The 19930-nt window shown below is 39.1% G+C and overlaps 1 protein-coding gene across 2 annotated transcripts in view; it reads right to left on the minus strand.

The window, feature by feature from the left end:
- znf236 (zinc finger protein 236) overlaps nt 1-19930 on the minus strand; it is a 96473-nt gene that overhangs the window by 44042 nt on the left and 32501 nt on the right. For both annotated transcript variants that reach the window (XM_088601280.1, XM_088601278.1), the window contains exons 10-15: nt 18936-19208; nt 12922-13125; nt 10901-11039; nt 9419-9679; nt 7407-7657; nt 2715-2816 (exon numbers count right to left, since the gene is read on the minus strand). In XM_088601280.1, the coding sequence (XP_088457406.1) occupies nt 2715-2816; nt 7407-7657; nt 9419-9679; nt 10901-11039; nt 12922-13125; nt 18936-19208 (1230 nt within the window). The remainder of the gene's footprint in view (nt 1-2714; nt 2817-7406; nt 7658-9418; nt 9680-10900; nt 11040-12921; nt 13126-18935; nt 19209-19930) is intronic.

Raw genomic sequence — 19930 nt, forward strand, 5'->3', positions numbered from 1 at the left:
ACTGGAACAACCTCCTTTGTTATTAAATAAGGGAAAATTCTCCATTGTTATCCAATACTAGAACAATATCATTTGTTTGTTAAATACTACAATAAGCTTTTTAATTTAATACTATTAATCATTCCCATCAGCAATGCCAAGTGCATTCCCAAAATGGCTTCTTTTGCAAGCTATCACCACAGATCTGAGACACAAAATCTGTATTTCAAACCTCATATAAATATTGATCATTCAAAACCCAGGCTCCAAAGGTGACCTAGCACACATAATCTCAGAATCTGAAGCCAATAAACTTTAGTTTCATGTTATTTTTTTATGGGGGGGATGAGCGCATCTTGAATTGAATCTGTATTTCAAACCTCATATAAATATTGATCATTCAAAACCCAGGCTCCGAAGGTGACCTAGCACACATAATCTCAGAATCTGAAGCTAATAAACTTTAGTTTTGTGTTATTTTTTTAAGGGGGAATGAGCTCTAAACATTTTAATGTAAAAAAGAGTAAAACTTTTTTTTTACTCCTTTTTGCACTGGAAAATTCTAGATGTTTAACTTTTTCACAAGGTGTACAAACATATAGCAGAAACAATTCAGTTTGGTCTTTTTACAATGTGAAAAAATTTCCTTTTTTTGCATTTAGAAGCTGCTTCCTTATGATAACACATATCATAGACTAAGACACCCCCTGGAAAAATCAATAAAGGAAATCAGAAGACAAATCCAGGCATTGATTAATATTGCTTACTCATCTCTAAAGATATTCAGTAGGGACACAGCATTAATCTTTCTGATTTACCACAGCTCTCACACAGAGCCTGGCCTGGTTTCGCTTCTGATGTATGATTCCTGATAAACATTAGCCTCTCTACAGCAAACACAAAAAATGACAGAAAGTCAAATAATCCTATAACTCATTTTAAAAGATGAATCCACATTTGAACGTGGATTTTGATTTATTTCCCCTTGTTTGTGGTGTTTGAGAAGAAAGAAGGGTGAGACTGTCAAACCAGACCTTCTTCACTTTGAAGAACCCATGAAAAAGGTTTAAAAACTGTGGACATCAATCATCTCTTAGTGGTGGATCTCCTGCTTCTTTGAAAGAAATAAACTACACTGCACTATTGTTAAGTGTTACGAAGTCCTTTTAGAATGTTTTCCTCTGAAGAGCAAAAAAGAAATTCAGCTAAACTTCTAACATTCAATTAAAGGAAACACTCCATTAATGAGGAGAATTACCATTTGAATATGCTGATATACAATACAGTGACTTTATCCTATGGGTACAATGCAAACATGTCATACAAAAGGATTTTAGGAGACAAGGATATTCCACATAAATATTAATTATCATGATGTGTGAGCACTGATCCTGCAACTGATTATAAGAACCAGCAAGAATGTAATTAAATTAGCAATTGAATAAAATATTAATAGGATGCCTGCCTTGTGCATTCTATCTAGCTTTTCTTTAAAGCAATTCATTGCATCTAAGTGGGAAAGTGGACCTGCATTCAAAATGTTCTGCATATCTGAACCAAAGTACAGTAAAGGCACATTGTATCACAGAAAACAAGGATGCTGGTTAGCAGTCAGACGCTAGCAGGAGGTGGGGTTATTAACATTTTTGCTGCAGTGCAGAAAAAAAGCCATTACAAATTAAAAAAAATAAGGCTGGTATAAATTGTGTGAGTTAAGAAGAAACAGGCAGTCTTGATTTCTGTTTAACCATGACAAATACTCCGACTACATGACCTCTGGAGTTCCAAACAGAAGCGATAAAGGATTATTTTTTTTTAAATAGCAATTAATCTCCTGAAAAAACATTTACACAACCACACACCAGCAATAGACACAGTGGAAAAACGGAACTGAGGCTCAGGGTCTGAGGGGGCTGGTTTCATACAGTATATGTGTTCCTGTCTGGGTCCTAGCCTACCCACAACTCCCCACACCCTCACCCTTATAACTGAGAGGTATTGTCTTGTCTTCATTAGTAAAAGACAAATGGCTGGCAGACACTGATAAACAATGCTCTGTGAACATTCGAAAAGCATTCTGCTGTGTGCATTTTCTTTTTTTGTCTGCCAAAGTATTCCAATAAAACTGGTTTGAAAAGGAATTACCTGGGCTTTGTGTACGTTTCTGTGCACTTGACATCAATGTAACTCCAGAATAAATGAGGTAAGGACAAATTTTAGCTGATATATTCATATTCTCATTCACAGAAATGTCCAGGAGAGTGAAAACCTGAAATCTGGGGAGGCACCCATGGCCAGAATCGTTGACAAATTTGAATATGGTGCCTTGCAGATTTTGCTGACATGTACTGTAACTTCATACACTTTTAAAAGTATTCCCTTTGATTTATAAAAAAAAAATATACATTTTAAAAATGTGCTTTATGTCATTTATAAATTAATTAATTGGGATAGAGAGGGTAAAAAGTAATTTGCAATATATTTTACTAATCTTACTGAAAACAGTTGTAAGAGAGGTTGTAAGGAGCCATAACAAACGTGTCAAGATGTGTGACAGTACAAATATGCCAAGATATAAAATCTTAAGATACAATAAAGACATCCTTGAGGACTGACTTCCAAAAGCTGGTCATATGTGGTTGGACTATATCTAGGAGAAGAAATATACACACAAATGAAAATTTAAGCAAAGCCAAGTATAGTAGCTGTGCTACGCAACTGAACATGATTGTTACCTTGGGTTAGTGCCTGCTGGTCAAAGGCTTGCTGGGTTATGGCCTGCGGTTCAAACTGGCTGATATTCTGAGGTAGAGCATGCTGGGTTGTCACAAAGGTATCTACTCAGTGGACGACAGAAAAAAAATGTTAACAATGTCCTATACAGAGCAACAAACACACCAATCGCTTAGTAAAAAAACAGACATTGATTCTATTTTTATTTTAAGTACCACTATAATGACTGGAAAAAACATTTACATTTGGAAAAAAACATTCAAATTTATTAATCAGCTACACCTTTATGCCCCTCCTAGCTGTCCTAGAATTTTCCCAATTAATCATACAGTATATCGCAGTACTGCAATATTTGTTCTCTGTTCATCAGCTATGGAGTTATTACAGGAAAAATAACTGTTTCTTAGTTGTCAGAGGGCCCAAAGAAACAAACAGAGATTGTAATGTCATCCATCATAGTAAAACACTGTACATTACATTGTACTGACATTTCAATGTGCCATGTGATGTCACACCCATCACAATACCTTGCTATATGAATTAAGGAAAGATATTGCTTCTCCACCTGGGTTATCAAATGATATTGTTTCCAAATGCTTTCTGCCTATTTATTGCTCTCTAATGTAGTGTCTTCAAGAGAACTGTCACTGTCATTGTTTAATACAGCAAAGAGATACACACCAGAGCATATGTTAGCATAAAATACAGTATACAGTTTAACCTCATACTGAGGAATTGCAATATTTAATAATCACCCACTGCTTGAAGCATATTCTGACCTAATAACAGCTTATGGATTTTCTGAGCCCCCACAGTACATCAAACTGGGCTTTTGGGTCAGACACACTTGCTTTGCTTGAATTAAAAAAAACAATATCGCATTAAACAGGATGCAAATTAGTTTTTTGCCCTGGCAGAATTTTAAAAAGATTAATGATGTAGATTATTTACTTGAAATAGTTTGGAATTTTTTGCCATTGTTTTTTTGGTAATTAATGACTAACATGTTTTGACAGAAAAGTACATTTCAGCAGCCTCCTTAAGCATTACAAAGAACCCACAGCAAGGCGGGTTCTGTTAGAAATCTCTACCCATTCTCTCTAAAGGCTTTGGTCATCTGTTCCAGGAAATATGCAGCTACACAGCTCTGTTTCAGGAAGAACAACTCAATATGAATAAATGAGAGAGAATATTTAAATGTACATCTGATATTATAGTTTATATGAAGAGTACATCTGACATACTGTACGTCTAAATGCTTCACTTCTGCTTTTGCAAGAAGACTCAACATGAAAATCTTCATTGTGTAGGTGATTTTCAAGTGCATGTAAACCCCCAGAGCATTGCTTAATTTTCCTTTTCTGCCTCTTTGTTTTATTAGAAGGACGATTATCACTCAAGAGACCTTTAGATGAATAATCAATTTTCAACCAAACACAATGACCTTTAATTAGCAGAAGACAGACAGATCCTGTAGCAGGAAAAGCTTTCTCTGCATGAAACACTGAAACTCACTATTAATATCAGCATATTCCTTGACCATTTTTAGTATCAGGTAAAACAAAGCAGGAACCAACCTACAGGTATATGCAATTAACTACCTGCAAGTGAACTGTCTGAATCTACACTTCTGCACAAAAATATGATATCTTGCCAAGAGAGGTTTGTAATGTTACATCCACTTGTCCCGTCCCAGTCATAACAAGCTAGAGAAGAGACTACTGTCTTTTCCTGCACATTAATAAGCAATCACCTGCAGAAGGTATTTTGTAAACAAACTATATAAGCAATAGAACTTAATGTTTTCCCTTTAGAAAATGCCACCTTAGCACTACTCTGCCTGGAAAATCTAACCATGAAATTTAGGCCAGATTCTCTTTATTTTAATTATACCACATCTTGAGGCAAACAATTAACTAGCAAACCATAGTATTAAATTCGGGGCTGCATGTAGGTCTCCCCATTCAAGCTTTTTTTATACTTCAGCTGTAGGGAGTTCAAACTGCTCAGCTCAGATATTCGTAACACAGCCAAGCAAAGAAATGTTTAATAAAACCTGACCTCTCTTTTACAGAACATCCAGTAAGCCCTGAAGATGCTGACTGGTGAGATTCAAATCTCTCTGCACATACAGATACAGCATTGATTCCCAACCCTGATCCTGAAGGATGGTTAGCTAAAATAAACTAAGACCCCAAGGTTTGAAACCATTCCCATTACCAGACCCAGTATGGCTTGAAATGCTGTATCATAGGTCACATGAGATACAGCATTTCAAGCCATAGACAGACCTCCAGCTGATTAAGACATCATTCAGGTTTATAAGAACTTGAATGTGGTTATTGATTACTGACATTTAGCCAATTTGTGTTCTTTTCACAAATTCTCTCAATCAGGTGTGGAATGTAAGTAATTAGATCCCTTCAGAGCACAGAGTGTCCTTTTTCGGTGCGAGCATTTGAGACAGAACCATTCCTAACCATATCTCGGTGTCATTAATTGTACCTATTGACAGAGAGAAATAAAGAAATCTTTTTATAAGCAGGTTGAGGAGTCAACGAAAGAAGCTCAGTTCGTGAAATTTCTCCTCAATAGCACACCTGTGAGTTTTTTAAACCAAAAACAAGCCGAAAAAGTCTAATGAAGAAAGAAGCTTAATGAAAGGGATCAATAAGCTTCTATGATTAACAGCTCAGTTGGAACACAAATCAGGAGACACGGAGATCCTCCAGCTTCAGGATTGGGAACTACTGCTAAATCCCAGTTAAAAACAACCCAAATAACAGTGGCACTCTCTCAGGTTTTGAATTCTGTGCATTTATACATTAAATAAGCTCAGAAATAGAGAGAGGCTCTCTACAGATAAAAACTTCCTACGTTGCTGCAAAAATACTATGTGGCTGCAGACGCATCATCTGGTGGAAATTGGGTCACAGAAAACTAATTAAAAGTACTGTGAGTGCCGGGTTGTTAATTACAATAAGGTCCAGGCTTGCTTCTAGCAATATAATTATATAATCATATGGACCATTATGTCATCATTCTTGCCCAGAACTATCCTTTGTGCTATTTCTCTAACAAAAGAGCCCTCAGAACCATATAATAACTGTAATAAAACTCACAAGTTTACAAACTGTTCTGCTGCAGGTTGAAATTCTTTCCACTTTATGTCTACCCTTATTAAATTCAGTTTAAACAAAAGAAACAGTCCATCACTCCTTTTCATAAATAATTAAAACTCAGAAAATTCACTCAATTTACATTTGCACAATATTTTTTTCAAATGAGCAGCAAATTTCACCTCTGAGGATTTCCAAAAATGCTGTTTTTCTATTTATATTAGCAGATGAACACTAGAACATCAAAGAACATTTGTACCAACATGTACAAGATATTTTATTTATCCGAATATCTTTATAGCACTCTCTTACTACTCCTTCCTTTTCTCCCTCTACAGTTAAAAGCCTGTTCAAGCCTGAATGTATGAACTGGAATATAAGAGAGCAGACATGTCTGGGAGCTTCTTAGAAGCTGTAGTGTTATTTTAATGCTCAAGGTAAAGCTTTGAAATCATTTAGTACAGATCTTTTCAACACTGATCTTGCAGTTCCAGTATGTCTGCAGGTTTTCCAGATCTCTTTAAAGCAGCAGCTGAAAATTCAGAAGCTGTTAACTTGGTCAAATCAATCCAGTAACTAGCTGATTAAGCTTGCTGAGCTTGGAACTGCAGTGAAATCCCCAAGACACATCGGCTCTCTAGGGCAAATACTGGACTCCCCTGGTTTAGTGGGTATGGGTTTAAGGACCTTTCGCAAAAATTAAATTATAACTCTAAAAACAACACTGCTTAGCACTGTTTTTGTTTGCTCACTGCAAGTAACAATTCTTACTTGTTATTGCAAGTGCTGTCATTATCTTGAGAGTCTTGCATTATGCACAGTCAAAATACTCATAATACTTCATAAAAAATACGAATGTATCAGCTTTGTTATTGCCCAATTTCTGGATGGACAAAACTCTACAGCATTCCCCACACACGCTAAGCTACCCAGCCAATGGTAAGATGCATTATACTGTATAACAACGTAGTATGATTTAATATTTTTTGTTTTTAATAATAATAATAATTGCTTACACTTATATAGCGCTTTTCTGGATACTCCACTCAAAGCGCTTTACAGGTAATGGGGACTCCCCTCCACCACCACCAATGTGCAGCATCCACCTGGATGATGCGACGGCAGCCATAGTGCGCCAGAACGCTCACCACACATCAGCTATCAGTGGGGAGGAGAGCAGAGTAATGTAGCCAATTCATAGAGGGGGATTATTAGGAGGCCATGATTAGTAAGGGCCAATTGGAAATTTGGCCAGGACACCGGGGTTACACCCCTACTCTTTTCGAGAAGCGCCCTGGGATTTTTAATGACCACAGAGAGTCAGGACCTCGGTTTTACGTCTCATCCGAAGGACGGCGCCTGTTTACAGTATAGTGTCCCCGTCACTATACTGGGGCATTAGGACCCACATGGACCGCAGGGTGAGCGCCCCCCGCTGGCCCCACTAACACCTCTTCCAGCAGCAACCTTAGTTTTTTGTGGTTTTTTTGCTTTTTGTGGCCATATCCTACCCATCAAATGAACTCTTATCTTAAAGAGTCGGAAAGATACAGAAATAGTCCCTCAGGTATCTACCTTCATCCTGCACCAGCGGTTGGTCGCTCAGCTGCTGCTCCAGCCCAGTCTGCTGGGGGCCAGCTACCTGGGGCTGGCTGAGCCCCAGCATGTTCTCCTGCTCGGAGCCCACAGCGGCGGCCTGCTGCAGCTCATCCCCCTCGATCTCCACCTGAATCTCCGCACTGACGGCCGGCGGGGCCATGGGGTCATCCAGAGAGGGCGGCGGCGGTGGTTGCTGTGGCTGCTGGAGCTGCTGAGCCAACTCGTATCTTAGGGCAGAGACCACAGCACATGGCCAGTCAAACGCCACGGAAACAGCCCACCACCAGTTTCTCAATCCCTTAGCGCAGAGGTGTCCACTCCTGTTCCACTTTCTAGGTCTTTTTTAAAGCACCAGGACCTGAACGGCCAATAACCATGTGTAAATTCCATCCATCCATTTTCTAACTACCTCATTCAAGTAAATGTTACAGGGGAGCTGGAGCCTATCCCAGCAAGCAATGGTCACGAGACGGGATACGCCCTGAATGTTGAAGCCCAATTAAACTGATAATGAGCTGTTTTAAGTCATTAAGAGCTGAGCTAGAATTTAAGTCTAGAGATAGTGTCGCTTTCCAGAACACAGGTATTATCTCATTTTCTTTTGAGTGAGATACAAAAATTTTACTGTGTGCTTAATGGCCAACAGTCTCTTCTAGTAGACTAGATAATGAAAGCCACCTGTAATGCTAGCCAGCAGAAGCAAGTAATTGTTAAAATGGTTAATAGAGAGATATTAAAAAAAACCTTAAAATGCAGGGTAATGACACTACAATCTCAAGCCAAGGTTATTGGCCCAGTTCCTGGAAAGATTGTCTCTCCTGCTTGTTGTTTCAGCTCTTGGATCCAGCCAACAAACACTTAAGCTTAAGGAACTGTGTGCTTAACAAGATTTCTTTAGTAGTTTTCATGTGAAGAACAAAATACAAATTCCAGTGTCAGTGAATTAGCTGAGATCGCATTTTTAATGAAACCTGGAAACTCAAGGTCTAAAAACACTTGGTGTAAAGGAAGCTTCCAAAATAAACTGAAGTATATGTTTTTACTAAAAAGGTTTTAAATCAGATCAGGCTACAGTTAGTCCTGCCTTTAGGCATTTTGGGACATGGCCAACAGTTCTGAAAAGCACTTGATTTGAAGAACATAATGCATTTGCTTTATCCTCCCTGTGCTGGAGCAAGGTTTGCAGGTGATGAACAACTGGGGTTTTTATTAATTAATTAGGAAGGTATTAAAGGTGGTGCCAATATCGAAAAAAAGAAGACAGTGATAGTGTAAAAAAAGGTGAAACAAGTGAAGACAAACATTTAAAGTTCTTCTTCAGCTATCATAATCAATTAGATAAGTGGAGTAAGAGATGGACTTTAGATATCACTTTTACAGAGTCTATTCACATAAATATTCAAAATGCTTTTCTAGTGAAATTAACAACTAATTGACATTATAAAGACATATTAATGTTCTAGAGCATGCAATTCAATACCATCTCAAGAGAAATGAGCACACTGTCACTAATAAAATGTACAGGAAAACTACTAATAATGTATTTTATGCTACCATAACCACATCGTGACAGTCACCCAAGCTCACTCAGTAACACTCTAATCCTTCCACCTATTTTCTAACTGTTTCTTCCAATTCAGGGTTGCGAAGAAGCTATCGCGGCACGCAATGGGCACAAGGCAGGGTACACCCTGGATGAGATGCCAGTCCACAGCAGGGCAGACAAATACAGGTAAGCACAACAGAGTCAATTTTCCCTGAAGACAATTGACCTCCCAGTATGTTTTTGGACCCCAGGTCTGGCATTGAACCCAGGGCCCCAGCTCTGAGAGGCGACAATGCTAACAACTACTTCACCTTGCCGCTCATAACACTTTAAATTAAATGCAAAATATAAAGAAACCCAGAACCATCAATGATCTTATATTTCACATGCCATTACAGGAACCAAACCAAGACTGCCTAGCAGAGGTGTTGGGAGTACCAACCTATGAGTTTTCATATGCTTCCTGCAGTTTGGAGAGGACTTAAATGTCTTCTGGCAGTAAGGGCACATGTAGGGTCGGAGGTCACTGTGGGTCGTCATGTGGCGCCTCAGGCTGCCACTGGTGGTGAAGGTGCTGTCACAGATCAAGCACTTGTAGGCCTTCAGTCCGGAGTGTGTGCGGATGTGGGCCTTGAGAACACCAGAGGAGGCAAACCCTTTACTGCACTGCAGGCACTTGTATGGCCGTTCTCCTGTGTGCGATCTGGAACGAAACCAGAAGAAACCACAAAACGGAAGGTTTGCTGCTGGCCCTCTGTGCCACTTTAAAGATTGTAGTCTTCCCATCAGGCACCAAGACATGTTTCTTTTCACTATTGTTAACAGTTAATAACAGTGCCTTTGAGCAATGAATCAAACGTCTGCCTTTTCTTTTTGAGTTTTTTTATTGTAGCATTCATTCCCCCAAGCTATGAAACGAGAAAGCCTTCTGTAGAAGGTCTGGTATTTTTTTTTACTCTTGTTGTACTGTTATGAAACAGAAAGAAGGAAGACAGTGCTTTATGTATCTGTAAGTGTTTGTGTCCCTGTCCTTTAGATGTACTTGTGACAACAGTTTCTTAGAAAAGGGATTATTTAGGATCGGAGAGACACACCACAGTACTCTTAAAGACTAAAATGTAATCTTTCACACATCTAGATTTAGATTTGACCTTTAAGAAATAGCACATTTTCCAATTTTGTTTGAAATGGGCATATATCCAGAGATGGGAAAGCTTAGGGTGGATGAGCATCAGGCACACATGCTGGAAGTACTTATAAGCAATCAATTACTAAAAATAGCTTCTCAGATTTATCTGTGTATCACAGATTCCAGACACCACTCACTGGCTGAGAGCAATGCACCTTGATGCAAGATCACACTGGCGTGCACAGTAAGAAGGTTCACACGACACAGCACTGTTGAATTTAATATATTGTTAAAACATGATGCACAGTGTGAACCACTGTTTTAATTTTTACATATGTAAGTATGCAGCTCAGGTGTTAACAGTCCTCATCCTTGGGAACCACACACCTGCTGGTCTTCATTGCAGCTGACTAAACCAATTAATTGGTCTGGTTGCAAGTTTTATTTTTCTACTCAAAGGCTGGAGATTTTAAGTTATTTATGAAATGCAATTAAAGGGCAAGCTCCTCTGACTTCCTCTGAAAACAATTAAAGAGTTCAAATTAAACTTATTATTAGGTCTATTAATGAATGGGTTATTTAACTGAGCGCTCAGGTGGAACAAAAACCATCAGGTGTGGGGGTCCTTTGGACCAGCATTGGGAACACCTGGTGTATGTATCCAGTTGACTAAAGGGAATGTAACTGTTCTTTGCCTACCAAAGCCTACCTTTGGCTTCATCTCACGAAATAGAGATAGTTAGGGGAGGATTTGGTTGTTTTTTGGACTGTTGTCTCATCACATGGACGCCTTACCTGACGTGTTGTTTAAGATGGCTAGATTTCTTGTACGCTTTGCTGCAAAAGTGACACTTATAAGGCCGGTCGCTTTCAATGATGTCTAAATACTGTTGTAACGAGAGGCTATTGCGAGGGTTCTGGCTCTGTATAAGACCTATGGAGAAACAGAGAGACAGCAACTGAGAGAGCTCTTTCTTTGTCTTTTGAAACTGCAGAGCAAAAACAAAAAAATAAAACAAGTGTATTTTTATGTTGTGTGTACACAGATAAAAAAAAACACTAAAACACCAGCTCAGTGAAAAGGAAAACAAAGCCCTTAATGAGAACTAGCTCTGACAAGAAGGTGAGCCATGACTCATTGAAGGCACAAATGACTTCACTTCTAAACATCTAACAAAGTGCAGGTCTGGGTGTTTTACTGGTTCCTGGGGATGTTTTGAACTTCAGTGCATTTATTATTGATGCTGGTGTTGCTGAAAAGCATCTTTTTAACATTTCCTCAAGGGTTACAGCTTTTCAGCTTGGGAACGTTTAACTACGGTATGAAATTCACAGTTATCCATCATGTTGCTCTTCTACTTTGTTAATAAAAATGTGATTTGAAACACATCTTTATCAGCTTAAATTTGTCAGGCTTATGTAAATGATCAAATCGAAAATAATGAGCTCACTCAAGCAGTGGAAAACACCTGCTACATCTTGATTCTAATAACAGTTTAAAGATATACATTTGCTTCAAAACATAACTTTCTGGGCAACATGGAGCCCTCTGTCTGCTCTCCTGACACACAATCAGCAGTCTGCAGTTTTTGCCAATATTTCTAGCTTGTAAACTTTTCACTCTGGATGTATTTCTTTTTACTGACTATAACTAATGATCAAGATGGACCACAGGGTAGACGCAAGAGTGTGAGGCTAAGGAGGGACTAATATGTTTTGGGGTGGCTGAGATAGAGCATTGACATTTGACATTCTAGAGCACTGAGGTTCCAGATTTTTGCCCACTGTGTGGATGGTAGTGGGGTCACCCTTGTTCTGTTTCTACAAACCTAGAAAGCGGAGTATTTTTTGCCTGCTTTCCAGAGGCAGATTGAATGCTCTGTTAATTTCCATTTTTTCGTGGCATTTCATGCCTGTAAATGATAAAATGCACAGCCAGGAATACTTTCAGGAACTTCAGAGTATCCTTGTCATTGTGTGCTCTACAGGACCGCTTAAAGCAAGCACATGTCTTCATTTTAATGAAGCCTCGGTATGCCTGTCATATTCATCCTGTAATACCCTCAGGAAGAGCAACAGAACACTGGTTTCAAAAGAAGGCCAACAGCTTTTGAAAATCAAGTGCTGATTTCACCAGGTCCCTGACTTGATGCCCACTGAAAAAGATTTAAAAAAAGGCATACACTGCTATCGTTTTGTGACAGAATGCCAGAGGTTGAGCAGCAATGATCACAATTTTTCTGAAGCGAAGCTCTGTTGACTCTCTGTTTTCTAATGTTTAGGAATTATTGAATGAAATTATACTAATTCTCCCTTTATCAGTTGACAGTGCAGCTAACTCCACAGCTTTATTGCTAGAAAATCGTGACTTATCTATCATCTTAAACCTCCAACCAAATGATCTGACTTGAATGTCTTTGACATTGGTGAATTCCAATTCTATATTTCGCCGTTTGATCTTAGGTACTTAGCAATAGGTTGCACATGGCACTGTGCATGCTCATTATTCACCACCCCAAGTATAAAATCAGCTGGACAAATCAGTGCAGATCCACCATCTGAGTTCTTCACAGCTCTCAGTGACCGTTACAGAGACTCTGTAATCTGACGTTGCTTCTTTATGGTACACTTCATGCGTTTGAACTTTAGTGCCTGAACACATGAAACCCTGCTCATGATTTAAAATACAAACACAGAGAAAGTAGTTTCACTTCATGTAAAATAAGTAATCTATGCTATTGCTGTTGATATATAATATACTGCGCACAATGACACACAAGCAGACCCTCAGAAGAATAGTTCGCTCTGCCCCTTACCTAGGTCAGTGATGAGGATGGGCTCCTGAAGAGGAATGTCTGGCAGAGGAAGGCTGTTCTTCACCACCCGGATCTTCTGGGGCTTACGGGGGTATTTCTGCTTCTTCATCTGCATGCTCTTGAAGTGGGAGGCAATGTGAGTCTTCCTGTGTCCGGATGTACGGAAGATCTTTTCACAGTGGGGACAGGGAAACGGCCGCACACCTTCAAAGAATTCAAAGTGTCAAACAAATGCAAAATGAATGCTTGTTTTCTATCCACTTGGAAATGCAACCTGGACAACAAGGGGACAGCTTTTTTCCCCCCATCTTTATACAGAGGCACATTAATTCCTATATTGAAAACTATAATTGACACAACAAAAAAGCAAAACAAATAAAATTCCCATGCAAATGTCCAATAGTCACCAATCATCAATCAGCAGTAATTTAGAATTTGTATGGCTTCAGAAAAATGGAATACACAACAACCCACAATCCCAAAATCAATAGTAATCACCAGTAGAATTATAGTGTGAAAATCCCCTTGTTATGTATTCACAAACTAGGGGGAAAAAAAGCAATTAGCAGCTACGTTTGGGATTAACATAGTCAACTCCAAAAACCCTGTGCATTTTAATTAAATGCCTAAAAATACTAAATGTTGTCATATTATTAACTAATTTACTGTGAATATGAGTCATGGAAATACAGGAGAAACTGTTCAGGTTTACAATGTGCCCCCTGATACATTTAACATGAATCCATTAAGATGTACGTTTCTTTAACATGGATGCTGCTGAAACGTTTATGCTGGTCTTAGTACCCCGACTTTGTATAATGTGTCAATTGCACTCACTTCACATGTTAGTGATAAAATATCTCTGAGACTCATACAAACAATTCTTGATGAATCAATTAGTGCACAATTCCAGCTTCATCTGGGGAACACTTTCGCTCAGTGCCACATTCTATTCTACAGGAACCAAAGCACAAAATGACACATAAAGGTACTTTTTCTCCATTGGCAGACGAAGCACTTGGCTTGGATCTTTATGCAGGTGATAAATTACCATGCACCGATGATCTGAAGCCTCCAGTCCTGAAACAAGTTTAGTGCAATTTCAACATCCAGTCAAGCCGCGTCATCAATCGCAACTCTTAATTTAAGGTTCAAAGGGAAAGAGAGACTGCGGCAGAACCTTGATGAATGGATCGCTCAAAGAGCGCCCACATCTTTTTGTGGCCCTGCAATGCGGGGACTTGTGGTGTTGCATTCTTCGAGCCCAGCCCCCTCCCATCAACTACCTGCCAAGGGAAAAAGGAGGCTCAGAGCTTCTGATTGCTCGTGTTGTGAAGCATCCAGCTACACTTGAAGGACTTGCCTTCAAGAGAGAGGTGAGTGTGAATCCATGTGCCAGGGTCACGACCAGAGACCACAAAGATAAGCTGGCAGCATCAGACTGGTGTCCATTGTATCAAAGGGGCATTAATCTTGTCATTCACCATCTCTGGTGAGTTGTCAAGCATTATGGGAGTACACAATAGCTCAAACAAAAAAAATATACCTGCTTCCTTTCACATTAATAAAAGTTTAGCTAGTCAAGTCACTTAAGTGAGAAAAGCACAGATGGAAAAGCACACATTTTACAAAGCAGGCAGACAGCTGAGGTATCATGGAGTAGATTTCTGATGAAGTATATTTCTGCTGATATAGAGCCAAACAATAAATCAACTGTGTTATCTATTTCACCTCATGAAGACAGACCAAAAAAGAAACTGATAAACCTTCAATTCAATCATGAATGAAATGAGTTTACGTTGTTGGCTTTATCACAATATTTGTGGCAAACTCCCAAGGATAAAGGAAGCAGTTACCCAGGGGGTCAGATAATGTACCTGTTAAACTCAGTCCTGTTTTTCTGGTTTTGTACTGTTTGCAGATTATTATTTACTCCAATGTACACATCAGCACTATATGCAGCTCAGCACTTTACCCCCCAAAAATGTCTACAAATAGGAAATTGTAGCTGACAGAGGGACAATCAAGTCTGGACTTTTGATCTTTGCAAGAGTGAAGAATTCATTTGTTTTTTTTTTCCATTTTTCAACAGAACCACTTTTTTACTGTTGTTTTCTGTGTTAATACTTTTGGAAGTAAAAAGAACAAGTATCAATATATAAACACCAAGCCATCTCCCACAAACACCCATCCATTTTTCAATTGCTTTATCCAATACAGGTTTGTGGGGGAGCTGGAGTCTATCCTGGCAAGCAACAGGCACAAGGCAGGATATTCCAGTTCATCACAGGGCACACACATGCAACAGACATGCACACACTCACAGGAGGGCCAATTTTCCCAGAAGTCAATTAACCTATCAGTATGTCTTCGGACTGTAGGAGGCAACCAGAGGACCTGGATGAAAGCCACATAACCCCAGGGAGAACGTACTAACTCCACACGGAAGGTACCCCAGAACTGAAATCAGGGCCCCAGTGCTGTAAGGCAGCAATGCTGACCACTGCACCACAAAGCCATTCCAACCCACCCCAAACAAGTAAAAAAAATATCATTTGTATCTTTATTTTGAACAGCATGTCATGGAAAGCAGTTAGTAAACATGAACATCCTATTCTGCGGTCTAATAAAAAAAACAGGCTCGACAATCACCAAAGCAATCACTGGAAACTACTGGAAGCACCTTTTTAACTAAGGAGCTAATTTGATTGGTAAAAAAGTACTAATTACACTGATGTCAAAAGAGTGATTGCACTGTCAGATACTTGCATGACTCAGACGAACAAACGGCAACATGCATAATGGCAACAATTCAAAAACAAAGAAAAAAATATATAAGTTTTAAAAAAGTTTTTCTGTATTCCTGTGCTGTTTCTGAGTTGGAAAGTAACGATTTCTAAAGTGTAATTATGAATCACCAAAATTAAGCTAGAAGATGATTCCTTAGTTGAGTACTGTAAACTCCTTGCATTAAAGATGATTAAGTTTTACATTTGCATTATCCTTCATACAGATGTCTTAATCCTTTCCAAAATGTGGATGGCAATTACACACTTCTTTAAAACCCTGAAAGGAAAATTATGTTCTGTGAACACTGATATATCAAAAGCTTAACATTTTCAATCTCTTCTCTACAGCAATGTTTAGGTGATTATGCAAATAATTCGAGTTTTTTTTAATTACTGGTATTTGCAGAATATCATGAGTGCCGAAATTAGCTATGTGTAGGTAACTTAGAATCTAAAAATGATAGCTAAGTCAAATTGTCAAATTTCTTAACCTGAAATTGTGAAATGTTTCAAATGCCCATTTCAATGTCGTATAATTTCGTTTAATTTTAGGAAAGGGTCATGAAACAATAAACGACACCAAATAATGTAAAAAAACCATAAGAGTTTATACATATTAACCGCTGTTTAAAAAATAAAAATATTCCATTAATCTGATTTTGCATGTAGATACAAAATTTCAAAAATACCTTTATCCACGCATGGGTACTTATACAGTATGTTCATATAGAAATGAAATGCCCTTACATAAAACTATGTACAGTAAGCACGCCAATATGAGAGACATAGCATCGAAACCATAAAAATTACTCATTAATCTCAAGAGAGAAAAAAGATAAAACCGAATAACTGCATCTTCTGTTAGTTTCCATTTTCTTTTCTGGCACTGGTACATGTTGCTTTCTGATAAGTTAATTCTTAGTATTTGGTATATTTAGAAATAATATCTAAATATCTGACACAGTTTAGGTGATAATTGTAGTAATAATCTCTTTCTGAATCTTGTCTTCTCTGTTTTTTTAGCAGCAGTTAGGTTTTAGGCTTCCACAGTAGCCATCTGTTCAATCTGGGTTTCCCAATAATGGCTCCAGGGAACCTCCACACCTGCTTAGCTTTATTTCCAGCCCAGCTCTTTACTTAACTGAAGTAGCTAAACTAAACTAAGATAAGATCATTTTATTGACCATATACAATTTCTCGCATTAAGAATTATCTTTTCACATACCCCAGCTTGCTCTCCATGAGACACAGACAGGGAGAGAGCCTGGGGTCAGAGCGCAGAGTCTGCCATTGTACGGCGCCCCTGGAGCAGTTGGGGTTAAGGGCCTTGCTCAGGGGCCCAACGGAGTAGGATTCCTCTGCCGGCCGTGGGATTACAACCGGCAACCCTCCAGCCACAGGCGCAGATCCTTAGCCACAGGGCTGCCGCTCCGCCCCAAACAACTAACGAAACTAACTTTGTAACCTTCACTGAACTAACTTTGTTTCATTTGAAAGCTGGAAATTTGAAGTTACTTCAAACTCGACATGTTTTAAGAGCAGAAAATGTTAATTATGGTTTCAATCATATAACTGAGGGCTCGGCTGGAACAAAAACCAAAAGATGTTTGGGGGTCACCAGGCTCAGGGTTACGAGCCCCTGTGCTAAACTAATTTTTTTTTCTTTATGAGCCAACGCTTGTGGACAGTGGAGAGCACTATGGTATAAAAGGAAACCATCACAAAGGACATAGAAGATGAAAGGACACTGGTTCAATATAGTTCTGGTGAAGCGTTCTGGGGGTGTTGTGGAAACGTGGTAAAGAAAATATTAGTCCTAGAGTCCCAGGGCAAATCAAAAGACATTTACAGAATTTCACGAGTTTTTCCAGTGAGGCGCATACCTAGAATTTCACACGAGGCAACGCCAAAGGTCTTCTTCAGTGTTTTCAGTTAGGGTTGGTACAATTAATAGCATCAACATGAGGGACAGGTGATACCTGAGTCAATTCAATTCAATGTATTTTTATATAGCGCCTTTCACAACAAGGGGCTTCACAATGCAAGTAACCATATGTTTTGTGAATACAGAACAGAAGACCAGAAGACAACAGAGGAGAGGAACCAAAAATTCCTTAGTAAGGAATAAATAAAAGTAAGTGCAATAAAAGGGACTACAATCCAAACAATATCCAAGATGAACAAGAAAATTGATTCTTTTTTGGGGATATTTTGGGACCTGTGATGAACAGAACTAGAAGAGAAGGTTATTGGAAGCGATTTGTGGGGGGTAATTTTTCAGAACGATTCTGGTGTTCACCTGGACTGGAGTTCACCCAGCTTGCGAAGGCAGACAGTCAGTGCTGGCACACACTCACCAGGCTCCTGCCAACATCCCATTACTGCCCAACCTTTTGCTAAGGAGCCCCTGAAGTGCATTCCCAGAGGGAAACACATTTTTCTCATTATTTCTTTACCTCATTTATCACCACCAGCAGTTATTATTAATCATATTTCTCCAGCGACAAAGCAGCATTACACAGACTTCAGAGGTGTGTACTGTGGTTGCTCCTTTCTTCACACGACGCCTGCTTCCTGCTCACCAAAACCTGTACTTGCAATTTTCTTTTCTGTCTTCCATCATGGCAATAAATGTAGGAAGGTAGAACTCCAAAAGTGTGTGTCATAATCCTCTCAAAAAGAAAGTTCATATGAAATGGAGCTCAGATTTTCCTTCTTTTTTTACTTTATTGCTTGTGAATAATGCCACTAACGTGACAAAAGGAAGCATGTGATTTTTAGCTTTTTCTGGATTTGAGTTTACCTGAACAAATGAAGCACAGACACACAATTAAAGAAACATTAGACCACAATGCCCCATCTTTTGTGTTGTCATAAAGAGAAGCAGGTAGCAATTTCACATAAGCAACTAGGATGTCCATCTCACCTGAGTACAGAGTATCTTCACGCTATAACAGAGCAGCTGGATTGAGCCATTGAGGCAGAGGACATTCCTCTCACCTGAGTACAGAGTATCTTCACGTTATAGCAGAGCAGCTGGACTGAGCCAGTGGGACAGAGGACATTCCTCTCACCTGAGTACAGAATATCTTCACGTTATAGCAGAGCAGCTAGACTGAGCCAGTGAGACAGAGGACATTCCTCTCATCGAACACAGAGTATCTTCACGCTCTAGCAGAGCAGCCAGGCTGAGCTGATTAAGAAAGGGTGGGGTTGCTCTCTTACCTGTGTGCAGCCGCAGGTGCACCTTCATGCTGCCGGAGGTGGAGAAGCACTTCATGCAGTACTGGCACTTGAAGGCCTTGATGCCAGTGTGCGTCTTCATGTGCGCGGTGAGCGTGCTCTTCACGGCGAAGGCGCGGAAGCACTGCTTGCACTTGAAGGGCTTCTCGTGCGTGTGAATGCGGATGTGGCGGACCAAGTCGCTGGGCTTCTTGAACTCCTTGGAGCAGTAGGGACACACATGCCACCGGATACCATTCTCCTCCCGGATGGAACCTACAGCAGTAAAGACATCATTGAGGTCTGCGAGCAGAGAGGCCAAAGAACAACATTTTTGCTCACATTGTACTGCTAAAGATTACAGTTATTATACAGAAAAAGATCTGACAAACCAGGGCTACAAACTCCAATAGTGGATGCTTTTATCATGAGGAACTGGGTCACTAGGTGCACTATGAGAAAACACTGCTTTAAACACAGGTGAGAAAGGACTACTGTGAAATCCTGCATGAATCAGAACATGCTATAAAACAAAAAACAAAGAAAAATCAAGGTACATATTTAGAGTTATTAAATATGATGACATATATATATATAATTAAAGTCATTATATATTTCATTTTCTTAATGTGGACTAAAACAAAGGGACATTAATTAGTATAGCCTCATTGGACATGTTCTATAATAAACTTACACTTGTAAGTCTGCTTGAATTACTGCTTGAAATCCCTCCTCAGCTACTCTGACTAATAGCTTAACAATAAGAATTGCTGCTTAAAATGTAATAATAATAATACTTAATGTAATCAGGCAATATGAATATTAATAATAAAAAACAGGTAGTTATGTTTATGAAAAAAGGACCTTCAGAAGCACTTAATTGTAAGTAATTAGTAGCATTTATCAAAGTAAGATGCTAGTATACTGTCACTAATTACTTTTATGTAGCTTGTAGGGGGCTTTTTCTAAACATAACTTTCTCAAAACAGCTAAAAGTT

Source organism: Lepisosteus platostomus, chromosome 12 (genome assembly GCF_059453375.1).
Source record: "Lepisosteus platostomus isolate fLepPlt1 chromosome 12, fLepPlt1.hap1, whole genome shotgun sequence".
Taxonomy (NCBI): Eukaryota; Metazoa; Chordata; class Actinopteri; order Semionotiformes; family Lepisosteidae; genus Lepisosteus; species Lepisosteus platostomus.